The sequence below is a fragment of the Balaenoptera musculus genome, chromosome 12, assembly GCF_009873245.2.
Source record: "Balaenoptera musculus isolate JJ_BM4_2016_0621 chromosome 12, mBalMus1.pri.v3, whole genome shotgun sequence".
Classification (NCBI taxonomy): Eukaryota; Metazoa; Chordata; class Mammalia; order Artiodactyla; family Balaenopteridae; genus Balaenoptera; species Balaenoptera musculus.
This window is the reverse complement of record NC_045796.1, coordinates 9,453,408-9,469,290: the sequence shown is the minus strand read 5'-3', so window position 1 is coordinate 9,469,290 and position 15,883 is coordinate 9,453,408. Positions and strand designations below refer to the sequence as shown.

The following is a 15,883-nucleotide window of genomic DNA, read 5'->3' as shown; positions in this document are numbered from 1 at the left end:
CACTGGAGCTTTCTGGTCGTTGAGTGGAGCTGGGTGTTAGCGTTGAGACGGAGATCTCTGGGAGTGCTTTTGCCGATTGATATTACATGGGGCCGGGAGGTCTCTGGTGGACCAAAGTCCTAAATTCGGCTCTCCCACCTCAGGCTCAGGCCTGGCAGCCGGCCGGAGCACCAAGACCCTCTCAGCCACATGGCTGGAGAAGACGGGTTATGAGTTGGGTGTCAGCCACTGCCCTGTTGTAGCTCTGTCTCAGCTGTCTCCAAAGGTCACCCAGATACATTGGGCTATTCCACCATTCCTCAGATCGTGCACATGCCAGTCTGGGATCTGTAGATGTCCTCCTGATACTCTTCATTGACATATGTTGCATTCACGGTGGTGAGAGATATGCTAATTGTGTTGGTTCTCTTCAGTTCAGAGACTGGGACAGTCTGAGCCTTCATGTGGTCAAGTCAGGAGCAGCTGACCAACGGTCCCAAAGTGATAACATGTCAGATTCCAAGAAGGCTTTCTGCAGCGCCCGAGCAGTAGTCCCAAGCAGCCGCTCCACTCAGATGCAGCACTCTGACCGGGGAACTCGGTGGGACTCTCAGACGAGGATTTCTGCTGGCCCTGGAGGCTGACTTGCCCACCGAGGCAAGGAGCCGAGGAGAGCGCCTCCCGGCCCGGCCCCGTCCACCAGAGGCGCGGACACCTGGAAGCTCAGCACAGCGTTGTAACATCTGAGCTTCCCGTGTGGATTCATGCTCAGAAGTATCTAGCTCCCGCTCTTCCAGACTTGTAATCAGTCTGTTTGTCCTGCAGCCTCCATGCCCTCCTGTCTCTGTTCAGATAATTCGATGTTCATGTTCTTAGAACTGGCTGTGGAAATCAGGCACAGAAAGTAAATAGTAACCTTCCCTGAGAATGTGTCTCTTTGCTGTTCTCTGAACACAGCAGTGGACCGCAGCCCTCTCCCTGAATTCTTTCACTCGCGTGGGCTGCAGTGCCTGGCAGCCTCAGGCTTTCAGAAGGCCCAGGTCTGAATGGTTGGTGTTGGTGACCACCTGGCGGTTTGTGAAGAGAACCTCATTCAGTCAGCATTTAGTTTCCCTTTTTCTTAGACGACTGTTTGGGACTCTGAACCATACTTAATACAGTGTTGAACACTTCATTAAATGCACTACTGGTGGGTAGTGCAGGTGAGATAAAAATTGGCGTTCGGGTGTTTGTGGTTTAGTTGGTATGGTGGATTACACTGAAAAATAGCTGTACTATGAGCAGAGAAGACCCTTGCCATGTGAGTCTGGGCCGTGCTTCTGTGTACTGCGAGCATCTAAAGGCGCTAGTGCTGTTCGGAATAAGACAACTTTCTGTGGGAAGCGTCTCTAAGATTTACAGTCAACAGGAAAGTGATGTGACACTCACACAATTGTAGTAAGACTGCATCTTTTGAATAAGCCTGTGTATAACCATGCATACGTGTCTTTAGTTATTATCTTACTAGCATGTTTTGAGAATTAAGAACTAGAGAATAACACGATAAAATATATTAAATCATTATTAAACTCCATTATTTTTGCAGTGGTGTTGTAGATGTTTCATGTGTGTAGTTGTTTCCCTGCATAGGTAGGTAGTAGCCAAGTGACAGTTGATTGCTGGGAGTGTCCCGACCTTCTCGTCCTCTCTTCCTGCCCCCTAGGCTGTTTGACATTGATTTTTTTAAAAAATAAGTATGGTTATTTTATAATATTATATTAGTTTCAGGTGTACAGCATAGTGATTCAGTATTTTTATATATTATATTCCATATAAAGTTATTATAAAATAATGGCTGTATTTCCCTGAGCTGTACAATATATCCTTATTGCTTATCTATTTTATACATAGTCGTTTGTATCTCATAGTCCCCTACCCTTCTTTTGCCCCTCCCCCTTACCTCTCCCCACTGGTAAATAGTTTGTTTTCTATATCTGTGAGTCTGTTTCTGTTTTGTTATACACATTCAGTTGTTTTATTTTTTAGATTCCGCATATAAGTGATAACATACACCATATTTGTGTTTCTCTGTCTGACTTATTTCACTAAGCATAATACTCTCTAGGTCCATCAGAGAGTATCCCTACCTTTAAAGGCAGTCTTGGAAGGCAGATTTGAAGTAGCCTCCAGGCAGCTCTTGAAACTAATTAGGAACCAGTTAGAACTCCCTTGATGTTTGTGGGTTGTGCAAAATTCCCCAGGGAAAGGAGTGACTGTAATTAGAGGCAGGTCAGTGTAGTTACTTTCCTCAAAAAGAAATGTGGAGCTCAGGACCTGTTGCTGTCTGTGGAAAGGAGGCATCAGGGGAGCCCCGGAGCGGCGGCAGCTACCCTCCCTCCACCCTGCCGTGGAGCTGAGCCCAGGACAGCAGGCAGCCGTGCGGGAGCAGACCCTGGGGTGTGCTTCATTTACATCGCCAGTCAGCAAAACTCATGTTTATTTCCTTTTCTTCTTCTCAAACCGGCTAACAACTCTGTAGTCAAAAGCTTGGAGTGTTGGGAATATTTTATTCAAAAGTTTCTACTTTGTTTTTTTTTTTTCCTGTTTTGCATTCATCTAACAACATCTATGTATTTTTCCCTAAAATCTACTTTCCGCTTCTCATCTCAGTCTTCTGCCTAACTACTGTGTAAATTTTTATCCTTTAGAAAGAAATAGAGCTTAATTTTGAAATTTTCTTATATCCATTTGTTACTGTTAATATGTTTTTTCTTTGTGGATACTTTCTTAGCTTGAGAACTAAAATAGCATTTTCGATACTTTATTGGGATTTTCTAGATTGAGAGAGTACTAATTAAGGTTGGATATAATAACTATAAAAACTCTTAATAATTGATTTAAATTATCTAAAAACCCCAGAGAACTGATGCCTAATATAGTTCACAGTGCGTTCAACCTGCTTATTTTGAGATGTACCATCCATGTAGAAGAATATGTCAGACATAGAGGTGTAGTAAAGAATAATTATGGAGTGAACACCCCGTAACTACCACCCAGATCAAGACATGGAATATATGGAATATTGCTAGCGTCCCAGCAGTACCACTGTGTGCGCCCTCCCCAGGCACAGTTTCTAACCCTCTCTCCCCTTTCAGGTAACTACTAAAACAAGTGACAAATGCATTTTTATTCCCCCCAATAGTAAATTTTATCTATGTTGGTGGAAAGTAGGAATCAGATAAAACAGAATAACCTGTAGTGAAATAACTTTAGTTAGAAAACAGAATATCTAACTGGGGGCGAGAGGGGCAGCAAGTGCAGCACAGGGGCCTCCTGCATAATAGATGTTCAGTTAACATTTGTTGGTCAATTAATCCAGGAGAGCCTGCAATTAGTACAGAATTTTCTTGATGATGTACAATTCTGTCCCTAAATTGTACTTTCCCAAATTCTCGGGCTCCTAATTTGCCATTAGAACTGGATAGTATGGAAAGTTAGAGTGTGAGGCATCTTACACGTTTACTGTCTCCTAGATTGCTGTCAGGTTATTAGTTCAATCAGGCACATGGATTATTTGCTTTAAGATTGTAATCTCCTAAAAGCAGATTACAGTAGAATTGATAGAATAGAATAGATTTTTCAGTGATTTACTATAGGAATAGTCTGAAAATAAGCTGCAATTAACAGAAGCAGGTTTGGGCCAGAATTCAGAGGTTAGCATTGTTTATTCCTAATGAAAGCCTCCAAGGATGGCTCATGGGCCTGTATTACAGCTTTAGGGTAAAAAACATCATAATGCCAAACTGAGTATTTACTTTCAGTCTGTTATCAGAAAACTTTGTATGAATAGTTGCTTTTCTCACCTGATTTTAAAAATTGAGGTGAGATATATGTAACAAAATTTACCATTTTTATCATTTTTAAGTGTACAATTCAACGGCCTTAATAGAAGTACATTCACGTTATTATGCAGCCGTCACCACTGTCCATCTCCAAAAGTTTTTCATCATCCCAAACTGCAACTCTGTACGCATTCAGTAATGACTCCCCCGTCTCCCCGCCCCCAGCCCCTCACAGCCACCATTTCCTCTGTCTCTATGAAGTTGGCTACTCTAGATGCTTCATATAAGTGGAATCATACTTATATGTGTTCGTCCTTCTGTGTCTGGCTTATTCCACTCAGCATAATGTCTTCAAGGTTCATCCATGTTGCAGCATGTGTCAGACAGAATTTCAGTTTTTTTTAAGGCTGAATAGTACTGTATGTTTTTCCACATTTTGTTTACTCATTCATCTGTCTGAGGACACTTGGGTTCCTTCCACCTTTTGGCTATTGTGAATAGTGCTGCTTTGAACATGGATGTGCAAATATCTGTTCCGAGTCCCTGCTTTCAGTTGAATAGTTGCTTTTTAATCTTTTTATACCAAACCCCTTTACTAGTGTTGATTTGACAGTCAGCTTCCCTCAGAAACTAGTTAATCAGTTAGCCTTATTTTCTCATCCTCATGAAAAAGTAAGACAGAAGGGAAGTATCCAACATCACCTATTTCTATTAATGGTAGCACTAAGATAGGCACCAGCCTTTCAGTAATTAGGAGACTATGATAGTGGTTTTTTTGTTGTTAGATTTTTGTATCCATTATCCATTTGAGAAATAATAAAGGAGCATGTCATTTTTCCTTAAATGATCTGCCTTATTTTGTCTCGCATATATGGCACTCTGTAGTTTTAAAAGTTTGATTAAAAACCATTAGCAGCATATATAAAATGAAACACTTTTGTCTGTGCTTTTACTATGGAAATTTATCCTACATACTTTATTTCAATAGTTATTTAAGGCTTATATTCTGGAGAGTTAGCATATGTCAGTTATTTTTCACCTTTCTGGTTTTAGGGCCCATTTGTATTCTCAACAATTATTGAAGTCCGAAAAAAGCTTTTGATTATGTGGGTGTTAGCTCTTGATATTTACCATATTAGAAATTAAAACTGAGAAATTTAAAAAAATTATTAATTCATTTAAAAACAATAAACCTATAAATGTTATAAATAATATATTTTTTATGAAAAATGACTATTTTCTGACTAAAAAATTTACTGAGAAGAGTAGCATTATTTTACATTTTGGTTAATGTCTGACTTATTGAAAAGATAGTTGAATTCCCGTATATGCTTCTGCATTCAGTGTTACAATAATGCTGTTTTTGTTGAAATGTCTGAAGAAAATCTGACCTCACACAGATATGTAGCTGGAAAAGGGAAGAGTATTTTAATAGTCTTTTCAGCTAATCATGAATATTTTTCTTTGATACTGTACTAAAACTCAACAAATGGTAGTTTCTTAAAGGTTAGTAGCAATGTGGAATTTTAAATATATCAGTGACTTTTTTGTACTTGGTTATATTAAAATCCATTTGTCTTTCTTGCACCTTGAGTGGCTCTGTCAAGCATAATTGGTATCATCATTCACTGGTCATTTGAAGAATATTGCTTCAGCAAATTATGCGAATCTTCCAAATATTGACACACCATGAAATATACTGTCAAAAATTCACATTTATTAATATCACCTTCTGTTGCTTGCAGAGTGTCTTTAAATCTTGGGGAGCTATCAAGCTCCTAGTGATAGATGCTGGTTTTCCCACAATTCTAATTTTAACTTGAAAGCTCTACTTTTATTATCAGCAACAAATACCATCAGTTGTTTTCTTTAAAGTGACATCTCACTTTGTTCACATTAGAGAAAAATGTCTGCCAAAGACCCAAGCCTAAATGACCATAATTTGTCATTCATTCTTTCCAGTAAACATGGCATTTCATGAAAAAGCAGTTTGCTCAGCCCGTAACTTAAACTACAGCACAAGTGCTTTTTCTCAGGATTACCGCTGTAGTGCCATAGTCAGCAGAAGTGCTGTGTGTGTATTTACTGTTTGAAACACAGAATATTAAACAACCATGTCCTCAAGGGGTGAGATTTAATAAATTAATAATTTTTACTGCTGCATTAAGAGCTTTTTTTGTTTTTAATATTTATTTATGTATTTGGCTGTGCCGGGTCTTAGTTGCGGCGTGCGGGATCTTTAGTTGCGGCATGTAGAATCTAGTTCCCTGACCAGGGATCGAACCTGGGCCCCCTGCATTGGGAGTGCAGAGTCTTAACTGCTGGACCACCAGCGAAGTCCCAAGAACATTCTTAAGTGAAGCTGGCATTTAAAAAAATCTGATAAGCACTGGTGCTGGCTGGTGCTGGGCCTTGATTTGTGCCACAGAGCTGGCAGTTTGACCCACTGTTGCTTTCGCACCGTTGATAGAAATTGTCAACGCGGTGAAGAAGACAAATAATGTCTTAGTTTTATTTTGAGAATAATTTTGACGTTATAGACCCCTCTCCGTCCAGGACGGTGTGAGGGAACTGATGGTGTACACTGTCTTGTTTAATGTGGGTGCTTTAGTAATCGTGGATTATGCTCTTAAATAGTTTAAACCCTGTGTATATATTGCTGGGTCTTGAGAAGTTGCTTTTGCTTTTCCCCTCTGTGGTGCCGTCCCCAGGCCAGGGTAGGGACTAAGGGAGTATTGTACAGTGGCATTAGAATTTCAGGAGGAAGAACATGGCATAATTTGAATTTTATAGCATTTGTTTTCACTTTTTCCCCTCGGGTACAAGTGCTTCCTGAGAGAATTTGTTTTGATTTTAGACACATAGGAAGTATATGTCCTGTGACTCATCTGAATTAGGGTATCTCCAGGAAATTATCTGTAGCTGCTGCCTTGCCCCCGCCTGCATTCTCTTACAGACTTTTACTGAATAACTTGTTTGTGCTAAGCTCCGTGCCAGGGATGAGGAGGGTAGGCCCCCAGCCTCTGGACGCAGCGAGAGGAAGACTGTTGCGCGGGTTAGTACGGAGTCTCTGGGAAGCTTCACGGGAGAGGGGGTGTTCGGGGGGGGCGGTTACAGGGTGGTGTGGGCTGGCTGGGCAGAGGAGCAGCAGGCGTGGAGATGTGAAGGAGAGGGGGACTCGGTACCTGGGGACGTGGTTCAGGGAGTGCCCAGAGGGCAACGGCTGCAGTGCAGGCTGGATGTGGGGGCTGTGGCAGAAGAGAACGGGTGGAAATCACATCCTAAGGGGTCTTGCTGGGACTTGATCTCATAGGCCAGTGGTTCTCAAAGCTGGTCCCAGACCAGCACTGGTTAGAAATGCAGATACCGAGGCCCAGCCCTTGACCTTCAGTGTCAGGTATTTGGGGGTGGGGCTGGGCTGTCCGTTTCAGCTAGCTCTCGGGGGCACTGCCTGGGTAGGGCGAGAACAGTGCAGGCTCTTGGGGCAGCCTTGAATTTTAGAAAGATCGCTCTGAGGGTCCTCTGGAAGGTGGGGTGGTGCGGGGGAGTTAGGGCTCAAGTTGTCCAGTGTCTTTGCGGGTGTGATGCGGGCCTGGACTGAAGACAGCAGGAAGGAAGAGGGGGTGGGTTTGCTGGAGGTAGATTCTCTAGGACTGTATGCTAGTAGACGACGTAAAAGCCGAGAAGACAGCTGTGCCTTGCTCTGTGACCTGCCGGCAGTTAAAGGCCTTTGCTGCCTTGTGTCTTCAGGGATTATTTTTTACTGAAAGTGAAAACATCAATTCAGATAACTTGCCTGAGTCTCTTCTGTCTCCTTTTTGAAGATGCCTGCTTAACTCAGGATGATGACCTCTGGATGGTAAAGGTGCACCTTCAGGGCTCACAGTCCTAGGAAGGACAGTTTTAGGTGTTATTTCATTCACTATGCACAGCTGCTGGCAAATTTAGTAAATGGTACCTGGCACTCAGACTCCTCATGTTGCATGTTGTCTGTAAGTTGGCGAGGAGCACCCTTTTACTATTCAAATTTTACCGATCAGTTGCTCCATTTGATATATGTAAGTGTCCAGATGGGTCTCTGATTTCAGTTACAGTGATTATTATGTTATTATATGATGTTCATATGTTCATGCAAAAAGATGTATTAGAATCTTTATTCTTCAATATTTTAAAGTTCTTTTTTTTATGTCCTATTTTGTTTTACAGATTTGTAAGACTCCAGGGCCTTCAAGCTGTGATTAATCCCATGGTTCCTGAAACGACTGGGAAAACAGACGTTTTGTGTGCCAGTTGAAGAGTGTATGTCTATGTATATTTAAAACCTTCTTTCTGTACATACACATTTACACGAGAAGGCAGGCTCATTCTTGTGTGCACTTGAAGAGTTTTACAACTGATGAAAATTAATTTAAGAATCAGATGGAGCAACTTGACACCACTGGGCTTGGGAGCCCGGGGAGAAAAATACATCACTAATGGCCAGTTTTCCATATGGTCTTCACGGGTAAAGAAGGTTTGCAAAAAGAAGAAAAAAAAACTTGCACAGATCAAGCCTCAAAAATACCTCTCCAGTTTAAAGAAGGAACTAAGTGAGAAGGTGACTGAGGGAGAAGTGTGATTTCAAGCATTGCAGATGGGAGCATGCAGTGCTTTTTGCACTTTATTTTTCAGTGGGTCTGGTGATTTGGACAGAGGTGAAAATTCTGGACTGAAGAGTGGCTCTTACTGTGTGGTTATGGCTGGAGGAAAGCCAGTTAGGGTATGATGGGACAAGTTTGAACAGTGAACTGATTCCTTTGCCTTTTTTCAGTTAACTGTATTCCAGAAATTTTAATTTATTACTTCCCTTTTCCTTTCCTATACCTATAGGATAATACCTTAAGGTAGCAGTTGAAACTGATAATTACAAAATAATTATCAAGGAGCATCAGAGTAAAGCTTCTTTCCTTGGACTGTACACGTGGCGTTTGGAGACGGTCTCTGGAGGTGATCAGGAAAGTGCCCATCAGCCGAACGTGGTCACTCCGTAGGGAGACAGTGGGGAAGAAGCTGACTCTCACCTGTGTTTCCGTTTTAAGGGATTCTCTTCTGTGTTGAGTCCAGGAATCTTTGTATATAAGAGGAAGGCTACTTGATGGACTTAATTCTGAGATTAGTTTTTTTCCTTCAAGATGGAAAAGTATGTAATCTTTACGAGCGGAAAGGGGAGAAGTGACTAGGGTAGGAAGGGAGGAGACACAGCCTGCAGCCCAGCTTGGCTCCCGTTTGCCAGCAGGAGTATTTAGGATTCGCTGGGGGCCCACACTTGGACTCCCTCCCGTGAGCGCTTTAGAGCCTTCTGGATCTGCTGAGGGAAGGGGCTTTCTCGCCCGTCTCTATGGCACCGAGGGGTGCGTCAGCCTGCAGAGGGGCCCTCCCCGGGGACACAGCCACCTGCTGGGAAGCCAGGCTGGGCTCTGAAGTTGGAGGTTTCTGGTTCTGAACAGTGGGGAAAGAGTCCTTTTTTCTCCTAGAATTTGGACTGCTGTCTGCACAAACTCTGGTCTGTTTTGCACGGTTTGTGTGCCTTTTTTTCCCTTTATGCAATCTTTTTCAGCTTTAGTAGCAGAGATTTGTCTAGTTGAGAAAACAAGCCAGAGGGTGGCTTCAGAAGGGAGATGATCCCCATGTGTTCTGTCTCTGCATCTGAGCTTTTGAAGAGAAGATTCCAGCTCGAGGGATTCTTAAAGCCTTAAGTTACTTGAAATCTATGTATTTGCAGCCCTTTGTCTCTGGAATCGCATTACACTAAACTGGAATCTCAGGCTGAATAAGAAGAAACAAGTTGAGTGAAAAGAAGAACACTCAGTTTCTTTATCACCACTTGTTAACGATGCTCTTTCTCCAAAGGGTCAGCCCCCTCTTCCTCTGAGGACTTGAAAATAAAAATGGACCCCACGTTGTTTTTAAGCATTACCTTTTCTTAGCAGACTGCCGTCATCTTTTATAGAGGAATTTTTTCACTATGCATTTGGTGGATCTTTATAAAATACTGACCTTCTAATTAGAACCAGGTCAGTCTTAAAAAGGGGTCAGGGAAAACAGCGCAAGCCAACCACAAAAATAACATCGATCTGTCAGTGAAAGCAATTTTTCGGCATTCAGCATTACTTTTTAAGTAAAACGGTTCTTCAGAAAAAAGAATGTATGCAGCGGTGGAGCACGGGCCTGTCCTGTGCAGCGACTCCAACATCCTCTGCCTGTCCTGGAAGGGCCGCGTCCCCAAGAGTGAGAAGGAGAAGCCCGTGTGCAGGAGGCGCTACTACGAGGAGGGCTGGCTGGCCACGGGCAACGGGCGCGGCGTTGTTGGCGTGACCTTCACCTCCAGCCACTGCCGCCGGGACAGGAACACTCCGCAGAGAATCAACTTCAACCTTCGGGGCCACAATAGCGAGGTGAGTGGGCTTCTGCTTCACTTTTGGTCTGGTCACTAGCAGTGGATTTGAGCCCGTCCCGCATGGATTCCAGTTTCTCAGGCTTGCTGCCGAGGGAGACTTTTCAAACGTGAACCCTGTCTTGTGTGTGTGTGCCAGTGGGAGACACAGTTGCCGGCGGGCTGTGTCACCTCTCCAGCGTCCCTCGTCCTCCTTTCCCTGCGGTGGGTGGGCTGCCCCCTGGCAGGGACACCAGGGCGGCTTTCTGACCAGGTGTGAGGTTGGATGAGACGATCCTAACCTGCCTGTCATGCTCTGAGCCTTTATGGTCGCCTGTATCCATGGCAAAGAGTCACTGCCCCAGTGTCAGACGGGCAGTGCAGGCCATGGAAGTGGTGCTGTCTTGGCCGTGCAGTTCACATCTGCATGCTTTGTGATGGTGTAACACCTAGCTTGTATTCTTGTACTGGGAGGTAAACAAAGGAATTAATTGGACAGAGGTGAAAGGAGTAATTGGACAAGAGCCATGGTTTTTCACATCTATGGGGTATATTCTGTTGAGGACATTATGCTATGTATACATGCGTATAGATTCCTCTGGGCTTCTGAAACATAACCATGGTCATTATCTTTGAAATGCCTTCAACCAGCATTTAGTGAGCCGTGGGTTTACAGTGTACTTGCGTAGCGTGTTAACCGTATTTGTGCTTCACTGTTCACTAGTTTCTTATGAGGAATCCACCTTAAATTGTCACTAGATGGTTTTTGGTTAGTCGTTGTAAAGGGGCAGAATATTTTTGAAGGGTAGCATACAGTAAAGTGCATTAACCTTACGCATACATAAGTCTCAGAGGTTATTTACATACGCAGTCACCCATGTAACCTTCCCCCAGATCAGGGTGTAGAACATTTCCAGGACCTCTCACAGGTACCTGCTGCCCCTTCCCAGGCCCTACACCCCACTGAGAGGTGACCCAGACTCTGGCTCTGTCATCACAGATCAGTTGCGGCCTGTGCTTGAACTTCATGTGAGTGGAATCATTCATTTTATTCTCTTTGTGTCTGGCTTCTTTCACTCAACATTGTGTCTGTGAGATTCATCCCTGTCGTGTGTGCTGTTAGTTTGTTCTTTTTAACTGATGCTAGTTTTCCACTGAAGGAGGACACCACAGTTTTTCCATTCCTCCATTCTTCAAATGGTGGACATTTGGAATGCTTCCAGTTTCTCGCTGTTTTGGTGAAACCTGCTCTGAACATTCATATGCGTGCCTTCTTGTGGATCTGTGCACTCATGACAGGTTTCCAGGTTGCAGAGTGGGCATGCATTTAGGTTTAATAGGAATTGCCGGGAACAGTTTTCCAAAGTGATTGTGCCGTTTGATACCCCTACCATCAACGTATGAAAAGTTTCAGTTGTGTAAGAAACTTCTTCTGGATTTGAACTTTTCATATTAAAAAAGGTAGTTTTATGCAAGGAATTTCGGTTTACAGATTGTTCTGTCCTTACTACACACACACACACACACACACACACACACACACACACACACACACACACACACACACACACACACACACACACACACACACACACCCTGTAATTTTGAACTGGATGCTCTCTTAAAAGACATATTTTTCTTTTTCTTTTTTTTTTTTAATAGATCTTTGTTGGAGTATAATTGCTTCACGATACTGTGTTACTTTCTGCTGCACACCAAAGCGAATCAGCCATATGCATACACACGTCCCCATACCCCCTCCCTCTTGAGCCTCCCTCCCATCCTGCATATCCCACCCCTCTAGGTCATCCCAGAGCACCAAGCCAATCTCCCTGTGCTATGCTGCTGCTTCCCACCAGCCAACTGTTTTACATTCGGTAGTGTGTATATGTCCATGCCACTCTCACTTGGCACCAGCTTCCCCGCCCCCGACCCCATGTCCTCAAGTCCATTTTCTCTGTCTGCCTCTTTATTCCTGCCCTGCAACAAGGTTCATCAGTACCATTTTGTTTTTTTTTTTTTTAGATTCCATATATCTGCGTTAGCATACGGTATTTGTTTTTCTCTTTCTGACTTACTTTACTCTGTATGACAGACTCTAGGTCCATCCACCTCACTACAAATAACTCTATTTCGTTTCTTTTTATGGCTGAGTAATATTCCATTGTATATATGTGCCACATCTTCTTTATCCATTCATCTGTCGATGGACACTTAGTTTGCTTCAGTGTCCTGGCTATTGGAAATAGTGCTGCAGTGAACATTGTGGTACATGACTCTTTTTGAATTATAGTTTTCTCAGGGTATATGCCCAGTAGTGGGATTGCTGGGTCGTATGGTAGTTCTGTTTTTAGTTTTTTAAGGAACCTCCGTACTGTTCTCCATAGTGGCTGTATCAATTTACATTCCCACCAACAGTGCTAGAGGGTTCCCTTTTCTCCACACCCTCTCCAGCATTTATCGTTTCTAGCTTTTTTGATAATGGCCATTCTGACCGGCGTGAGGTGATATCTCATTGTGGTTTTGATTTGCATTTCTCTAATAATTAGTGATGTTGAGCATCTTTTCATGTGCCTCTTGGCCATCAGTATGTCTTCCTTGGTGAAATGTCTGTTTAGGTCTTCTGCCCATTTTTTAACTGGATTGTTTGTTTTTTTGATATTGAGCTGCATGAGCCGTTTGTGTATTTTGGAGATTAATCCTTTGTCTGTTGTTGCATTTGCAAATCTTTTCTCCCATTTTGAGGGTTGTCTTTTTGTCTTGTTTATGGTTTCCTTTGCTTTGCAAAAGCTTTTAAGTTTAATTAAGTCCCATTTGTTTATTTTTGTTTTTATTTCCATTACTGTAGGAGATGGGTCAAAAAAGATCTTGCTGTGGTTTATGTCAAAGAGTGTTTTTCCTATGTTTTCCTCTAAGAGTTTTATAGTGTCTGGTCTTACATTTAAACCTTTAATCCATTTGGAGTTTATTTTTGTGTATGGTGTTAGGGAGTGTTCTAATTTCATTCTTTTACATGTAGGTGTCCAATTTTCCCAGCACCACTTATTGAAGAGGCCGTCCTTTCTGCATTGTCCCATGTCGTAAATTAGGTGCCCATATGTGCATGGGTTTATCTCTGGGCTTTCTATCCTGTACCATTGATCTATATTTCTGTTTTTGTGCCAGTACCATACTGTCTTGATTACTGTAGCTTTGTGGTACAGTTTGAAGTTGGGGAGGCTGATTCCTCCAACTCCGTTTTTCTTTCTCAAGATTGCTTTGGCTGTTTGGGGTCTTTTGTGTTTCCATCCGCATTGTAAAATGTTTTGTTCTAATTCTGTGAAGAATGCTGTTGGTAGTTTAATAGGGATTGCATTCAATCTGTAGATTGCTTTGGGTAGGATAGTCATTTTCACAGTATTGATTCTTCCAATCCAAGAACATGGTATATTTCTCCATCTGTTTATGTCATCTTTGATTTCTTTCATCAGTGTTTTATAGTTTTCTGAGTACAAGTCTTTCACCCCCTTAGGCAGGTTTGTTCCTAGGTATTTTATTCTTTTTGTTGCGATGGTAAATGGGAGTGTTTCCTTAATTTCTCTTTCTGATTTTTTGTTGTTGGTGTATAGGAATGCCAGAGATTTCTGTGCATTAATTTTGTATCCTGCAACCTTACCAAATTCACTGATTAATTCTAGTAGTTTTCTGGTGGCATCTTTAGGATTTTCTATGTATAGTATCATGTCATCAGCAAATAGTGACAGTTTTACTTCTTCCTTTCCAGTTCGTATTCCTTTTATTTCTTTTTCTTCTCTGATTGCTGTGGCTAGGACTTCCAAAACTATGTTGAATAATAGCAGTTAGAGTGGACATCCTTGTCTTGTTCCTGATCTTAGTGGAAATGCTTTTCGTTTTTCACCGTTGAGTATGGTGCTTGTTGTGGGTTTGTCGTATATGGCCTTTATTATGTTGAGGTAGGTTCCCTCTATGCCCATTTTCTGGAGAGTTTTTACCATAAATGGGTGTTGAATTTTGTCAGAAGCTTTTTCTGCATCTATTGAGATGATCATATAGTTTTTATTCCTTAATTTGTTAGTGTGGTGTATCACATTGATTGATTTGCGAATACTGAAGAATCCTTGCATCCCTGGGATAAGAGATATTTTTCTAATGCTGTGTAACAAATCACCATGGACTTGGTGGCTCACAACACCCACTTCTTATCTCACAGTTCTGTAGGTCTGAAGTCCGGGCATGGGGTCTCATGGTGGCATCAGGGACTGTGAGCTCCTCTGAAGCTGGGGTACCCCTCAGATGCGTTCAGGTTGTTGGCAGAAATCAGTTCCTTGCGGTTGTAGGACTGAGGCCCTCAGCTCCTGGAGGCTGCCCACCACTCCTGCCACATGGCCCTCTCCACAACATGGCCGTTTACATCTTAAAGGCCAGCAGGAGAGCATCTGCTGTAGCTTTGAGTCTGACTTTCCATCTCTGAAAAAGGGCACATCTGATTAGGTCAGACCTGCCCACACTCCAGGTGAGGGAATCGTATAGGGTGTGCACACCAGGGACTGCTGTTTTAGAACTGTGCCTACCACAAAAGAGGTGATTATAATTCCTGGTGACATGGATATTTCACTACTGAAACTATTTCATGTGATTTTTCCATTTTCTATTTTTACTTTTAATTTCTGTTCTTTTTTTTTTTAATTGGAGTATAGTTGATTTACAATGTCGTGTTAGTTCCTGATGTACAGCAAAGTGATTCAGTTATATATGCATACATACTTTTTCATATTTTTTTCCATTATGGTTTATTACACGATATTGTAATCGTTCCCTGTGCTAATTTCTATTCTTTTTTTTTTTTTTAAATTATTATTATTATTATTTTATTTATTTATTTATTTACTTATGACTGTGTTGGGTCTTCGTTTCTGTGTGAGGGTTTTCTCCAGTTGCAGCGAGCAGGGGCCACTCTTCATCGCGGTGCGCAGGCATCTCACTATCGCGGCCTCTCTTGTTGCGGAGCACAGGCTCCAGACGCGCAGGCTCAGTAGCTGTGGCTCACGGGCTTAGTTGCTCCGCGGCATGTGGGATCTTCCCAGACCAGGGCTCGAACCCGTGTCCCCTGCATTGGCAGGCAGATTCTCAACCACTGCGCCACCAGGGAAGCCCCTAATTTCTATTCTTAATATTAGAATAGTTCCTGTTTATTGAGTGCCTGCCAAGTAGGGTGACCAGCCATCCTGGTTTCCCAGCATGTGTGATTGTCAGTGCTAAAACTGGAAAAGTCACAGGCAAACCGGGGTGTTTAGTCCTTCTACTGCTAAGGGCCAGACATAGTACCAGGTTTTCACAGTAGACTTAGGGATGGATATCATTATTCCCATTTTACAGGTCAGAAAGCTAAGGTTTATGGATGCTAACTGGTTTGCCTAGGTTCATACAGCTCGTATGGAGGAGAGCTGGAATGGGATCCCAGAGCTCTGCCATTCTCCTTCAACGTACCTTTATTTTCTTAAAGCTTGTGTTAGGTGTAAGTTCGCGGTCCCTTATCCACAGTTGTGAAATCTAAGCGCTCTGAAAATGGAAAGTTTTTTTTTTTTTTTTGAAAGTTTTTGCATGACTCATTTAATGGCAAGACATGAACTGATGTGAGGCTATTTTTTGTCATCATCCTATCATGTCAGCT

The 15,883-nt window shown here is 42.5% G+C and overlaps 1 protein-coding gene across 3 annotated transcripts in view; it reads left to right on the top strand.

Moving 5' to 3' along the window:
• TULP4 (TUB like protein 4) overlaps positions 1-15,883 on the top strand; it is a 234,294-nt gene that overhangs the window by 54,056 nt on the left and 164,355 nt on the right. For all 3 annotated transcript variants that reach the window (XM_036871447.1, XM_036871445.1, XM_036871446.1), the window contains one exon: positions 8,007-10,234. In XM_036871447.1, the coding sequence (XP_036727342.1) occupies positions 9,983-10,234 (252 nt within the window). In that variant the 5' untranslated portion in view covers positions 8,007-9,982. The remainder of the gene's footprint in view (positions 1-8,006; positions 10,235-15,883) is intronic.